The 6,000-nt window shown below is 44.8% G+C and overlaps 1 protein-coding gene across 1 annotated transcript in view; it reads right to left on the bottom strand.

Moving 5' to 3' along the window:
* dlgap2a (discs, large homolog-associated protein 2a) overlaps positions 1-6,000 on the bottom strand; it is a 116,530-nt gene that overhangs the window by 21,446 nt on the left and 89,084 nt on the right. The window contains exons 5-6 of the mRNA XM_079286113.1: positions 1,440-1,508; positions 239-398 (exon numbers count right to left, since the gene is read on the bottom strand). Coding sequence (XP_079142239.1) covers positions 239-398; positions 1,440-1,508 — 229 coding nt within the window. The remainder of the gene's footprint in view (positions 1-238; positions 399-1,439; positions 1,509-6,000) is intronic.

Genomic DNA, 6,000 nt, shown 5'->3' with positions numbered 1-6,000 from the left:
TGTTTGTGTGGGTTATTGAAAAATGATATCTACACGGTAGGAGAATCAAAATTATGTTTAGGACTGTCATGCTTTTTCAGGAGTCAGGAGTTTTAAATGAACAACTTTGTGGTGAAAGTATTAAATACTCCCTGGGACCTCTTCAGGGTCCCTGAGCAGCCCCCAGTGTACAAACCACCGCTCCCCAGTACAAGTTTGGATTTGAAAAGCCCTCCTAATTGAAAGGGCGCAGACTCACCTGGCTCACTTGGCTAACACAGCTAGCCTGACTGAGGGTGCTGACTGCCCGCATGTAGCTCTGGTTCCTGGAGCGAAACTTGGGAGAGTTGTAGTTGGCAGAGGGATCCAGGGCAATGCTTGGGTGCATGTCCCGGGTGGCTTGCAAGTGGTAGCTCTGACTGAACAGAGAGAGAAAAAAAAGAGAAGCAGCAAGGGAGTGGGACTTCAGCCATGGTGAGGATGTCTTCAGCAAGTCAATAAAACACAATTGAACTAATAACCAAAGCAGTTTGACCAGTGGCTACAGGTGTAACACGATGGCAAACACAATTCAGTGTTCTCCTCTGGGCAAGCTGAACTTAAGAAGGAGACAGTTATGACATTGGGTCTCTCCCCCACTAGACTGATGTCTTCACCAGCGTCCTCAAAAAGGCAGTTCGATTTCTGTTGTGCTGAAACACCCAATCAATGCTTGGAAATGAGGGAAATGCAAAACAGGAGCTAGTTAGTGAGCAAGCACTTCAGAGAGCAGCCCGGTGTCAGCCGGGTCAATTAAATGTGCTACCCCAGCAGTGCAGCAGCGAAGTTCAGGTTTGAAATCTGCTGGAGAGAAGACACATAGAAAGACATGCGAGAAGAAAGGCACTTTAAGTAAACTAGAGAATGCTATGTGAGTCACATTAGGAATACCAAAGTGAGTTTTCCTCCGCCAGAGCCATTTATAATGGCAGGCAGAGATGAGTAAGCAGTTTCAGGGCTTTTTATAGAGCCACTGGTGTTTGGCAGCGAGGAAAATGCCAGCGTGATTAAAAGTCCCCCAATCCATCTTGTAATGCTGAAGCAAGGCTGTGTGTGTTTGCAAAGTAATATCAACCTTCTTAACATCCGAAGAAACCCGAGAGCAGGAACGTCCAGAGATTAAATCTGAATAAAGTGGTAAAAGTAACACAACTGAAAATGGGAAGAAGTGCGCCGGTGTAATGATAGCAGTGAATCAAATCAAATCTATTTTGTGCTTAACAGAGCCCCATCCTTTGCCAGTATGAGCTGGCTTCCCCAGGTGACCTCTCATTGACTCGTCTTGAGCGTTTGCTCCGTGAGGCGTTGATATTGGGTATGTCAGCAGGGCAGCGAGCCAGCTGGCTCCGGCGTCTGACCACTGCAACATGGCAGCAACAGAGAGGCAAGGGGAGGGGTGGCGCTGTGGAGCCTGTATTCACCTCAAGTCTGCAGCAAAATTGGTGATGTAGTTACGCATGTCACTGTTGATTTTATCCAGGCGGTAAGAGCTGTGGGTAGAGAAGAAAACAGAGTTACTGGGTCCCACAAGTGGGAGTTGGATGGATGTGACGTCACTGGGCACAAGGCTAATGGAGCTGGCCCTGTATGGGATCTGTGGTGAACTGAATGTTTGCTTGGGACTTCTCACCAAAATGCTGCAAACATTAGAGCAATACAATATGACCGACATGGGCCTCAAGTAATGTTACAGGTGCATTACGCTGGCAGTAAGAATTGCCTGGTCATGGCAATATCTTAAAATTAAACATGAACTGACATGTTATGAGGAGTGTATTATGGGTTTTGTCTCACAGTAGGCGTACACACACACATACTTTACACACACACACAGACTGTCCGCCACCACTGACCAAAAATTATTACAAAGCACTTGATGACAAGATGCTGCACACAAAATGCAATTACACTACATCATAAAACACATTCTTCCCCTGTGGCTAATTAGATTTGCTTAATTGAGCCAAGTGAGAATAAACAAAAAAAAATCCTTCCCTGAGCAATGAAAGTTAGTCGAGCTTTATAGCTGACAAGATCTGATAGAAGTGCACCGGCTGAGGAATAACTGAGGCATACTTCATCAGTCCATGCCTGTAGAAGTGTCTATTATCGTCAGTTGAGTGAAGGGAGGCTGTTTTAAGAACGCGGTGGCCCTTTATCAAATCACGCCAGAGCAAATTTCCTCCAATGCCTCTGATTGGTGCTAATCCACTGCCATTGTTGGCCAATATTAAGGCAAGGGATGATGGGAATCTGACACGTCCTGCCTTTCACGCTGCCAATGGAAGTACTCTGTGGTTAAACCACGGCCGGCCTCGACAGTAGCTGGCGTGTGCTAATTTCTGAGGAGGAACGTTGAAAGTAAAGGCAGTTGATTGAAAGAACAGAAGGAACGAGGACAAAGGACAAGGACAAAGGAGATTTTGCAAGAAGGGTTGACAAAGTGCTAACACAAGCACAAACTTGAGAGCACAAGGATGAGACTTGTCTCTGCTAGTTTTCTTCCTGGCGTAAAAAAAATGTACCGCAAAGCCCTGTGGAGACTAATGACTTAATCGTGTGTTTAATACACTTTGCAATGAGTGTATTCATAGTCTCCTCACTCTGTCTTGCAAAGCACACACAACGGTAGACTGTGTTCCATCCAAGCCACTAGCACAGAGATCAATACAGCAGTTGACACCTTTCTGAAGGTAGCCTGATCAATCTTTGACATGGCATTAAGTGTTACACTCAAAGCGGAGGCAAAGAGGTGTTGAGAAAAAACCCCCGGCCAACAGAAAGGTAAGAGAACTATGCATGACACGTCTCACGCAGCCACAGATCAATGGTCGGGAATCCGGCTATTGACCTTAAGCTCTGAGGGAAAAACCCTCATACCCAATGCAGAAATGAGTAATTACATTATGTCAAATCAGGAGTTATCGAATGCTTTGCCAGTGCTAACTCTGATTAATTATGGTGCCTCAAGAGGCTAATCATGGATGGGGGGCGGGGCAAACAAACGTGAGTTATTTTAGAAAACAGTCACAAAATGGGCGGGATTGATTGACTTGTGGTGTTTAGACACCGGGCCAAAGTCATTTAAAGAGACGTGAAGTTGCCCGAGATGGATGTTAATTGTCGATGTTCTTCTGTGCACGTGCGTGTCAATGCAACCTGCTTTCAGACTCATTATGCTGTTGGTTAATAGTGAAATGTGCCAAATGTCATTCAGTTCCCATCATCGTTAATGTATTTTTAAACATCTTTGGCAGGTCCTACTACTGCACAAACAAAAAAAAAGGCTGATTCATATTCAATTCATCATAGCTGTACAGGACCCCAAGGTTAAGTTGTAATGGAACGGGGGGGCTTAGAGGGTGTAAATGATTATTAATTAAAACAATCATTGACATCTAATTTTCTCTCCAGTGCGCAGGCTGTTCCAGCTCAGCGGGCCCGTGACTGTGATGTATTCTTTATTGGTGAGACGAACAAAGAGGCCGACCTGTCAAACCGCGAGAGCGACAGAGAACTTGAAAGAGGGAAAGATGGAAGCGGGTGACAAACCTGACAGCCTGTTCTCGCTTTAACATGATTTGCTTCAGGGAGCCGATGTTGTCAAATTTGTGTTTGGCCCGTCTGCATGGCCCCGGCGGGACATCAAATTGCTACAAGAGGAGAGGAAATCCAACCCGCACCATGTCTGTCCAATCTAATTCCATCCCAACACGCCCAATGGACCGTAATAGCGTGAGAGCTCTCATGTCAGGTGCCTTTTATGTGTGGACTCCAAAACAGTGACAGATATGGATTACAGCACAATGGTGCCAAGGACTCAGCCTCTGTACTTCAGCTCTGTAAGAAGTTGAGAACATCTTTGTCTAAGTGGGTGATTTTAAATGTTAGAGTGTTAAACAACTGTTGTCAACAACTCTGAGTATTTCCCGCCTTTTGCTCAAAAGCTGTCTTCACCAGCATTTGGTTTCCTGTCCCTTTGGGATCCTTTGGTAGAAAAAGATCACAAACAAACGGGGTTTGCAAAACGGAGTGTTGTCAGCTGATTTATGGGAATTAAAGTGCCCTGCACTTTGAAGCTGCCCATGTTTTCAGCTGATCTGTACCCTGTTCCTATCAACCTCACTGGTCTTCTACTTGTGCTGCTGTAATGCAATATTTGCCTCCAGGGATAAATACAATGTGATCTCATCTTATCTCTTAAATTCGCTATTTAAAGAGTTGTGACCCACTGAGTGGGCCATTCTAAGTTGACAAATGAACATGTTAGTGCTCCGTGACACTGTTTCTAAATGACCTCACACATATCTTTTACCTTTCTATTTCTGGAATGCAATTTCTTGTTATTCACTGGCCAAAAAACACGCCAGTATCAATATATATATCTATATATATATATATATATAGATATATATATCTGCCTTTAGCTAATATTGATCTCACATTGTTGCAATCAGAAAAAAAATATATTCCCGAGGATGCACACAACTGATATCTGTCCATTTAATTCAAAAGCAAAGAGACCATATTATGGCATTCTTTAGAGTGGGTTCGGTGTCGTATCAGGACTCTTCTTCTGTCAATGGACTCAGACGCAGGCCACACGGGCTGATCCATGCTGGTCAATATCTTCCTTTCAGCTGAGCCCAGCATGACCCTCGGCCTGAGCACGGAGCGAGCCATTATTTAGAGGGGCCTTGGAGTACAACAACTGCAACTGATAGCCCTTTCCTGCTGTTGCATCCTCATAAATCATTCACTGTTTATGGCTATTCAAGATGGATAGCCAGGGGAAGCTGTGCAAGATGTGGGGAAATGAGCATACCTCACTCTAGCTGCCTCATACATTACCTCACACTCTAAAAGAGCCGTTGAAAAGGCTGCATCCTCTCCGACAGATATCATTATGGTCCGGCCTGATCGCAATCAATGACGTTCGATTTGTCATGATATATCCTCGGGGATGAATTACTGGCATATTATGTAAGCATGCTGTTGCCTGTTGCCTAGGACTGTAAAAGCTGAACATCTCTGCTGCCCCTCTTCTATCTCCTGTCATCCTGCAGAGAGACGTCCAAAAACACTCTACTAGAGATGCTCATTGTTTATTCTGTTTGTGCGTTTTCATCAGGGTCAGGCTAACAGTCAACATTAGCGGATTCTGTGGGTGCTGCTCGCTGCGGTTTCCGAGCTTCCGGGAAAAAAATGCTGTTCTCTCCGAGAGAGAAGCAATTCCAAAACCTCTGCTGAATGGCAATGACCGAGGACAATAAGAGTGAGGGAATCATCAGCGGTGTTCGATGTGCGTATATCCCTGCCTCTCGCTGCGACTCTCCGACCTCACATACTGCAGCGACGTGTCTGTCACAGGCCACACTCTACACTGAGGTCAGACACAAGGTCTTCCCTGCATAATGTCTGCAGTTTATGTCAGATGATGTGCCTTTGGTGCCTTTCGTGCAGACCAGAAGCAGAGCAGACACACACGCAGTGCCATTTACGCTGCAGGCCTGTGAAGAGCTTTTTCTACACAGTCCAGCAAACCCTCCCTGAGTAAAACACGCTGCATGAAGGAGAAACAAAATAGGAGATACTCACATTTTGCTCCAACAGACGAAGCAACAGCATCCCAAACCTTTTGACAAATAATTCCAGCAGTCATAGTATTTTATTTTCTTGTGATTGGATGAACACAGAATACCTCTATTCATTTCCCTCTCTTTCTCTATCTGTATTCCCAAACATTTCATTATTTCATTTGGACATGATGCACTTTGTAGCACTGATGCATTCTACTAGCTAGTAATGCCATGTTGTCCAAGAGAAATCCAGATTTTCTTTTCTACCAAGACACTGACAAGAGAGACTGAAGAAAGCACACAGATTGTGTCGACACAATTCAGCATAAAAACTGCAGTTTTTTGTTCATAGCTTTGGATTATTTGAAGTCCCACACACACACTGGTTTTAGTTGATGGGACA

The sequence above is a fragment of the Melanostigma gelatinosum genome (assembly GCF_949748355.1).
Source record: "Melanostigma gelatinosum genome assembly, chromosome: 16".
Taxonomy (NCBI): Eukaryota; Metazoa; Chordata; class Actinopteri; order Perciformes; family Zoarcidae; genus Melanostigma; species Melanostigma gelatinosum.
Note: the sequence above shows the minus strand (reverse complement) of the source record. Positions and strands in the feature narration are given on the sequence as shown.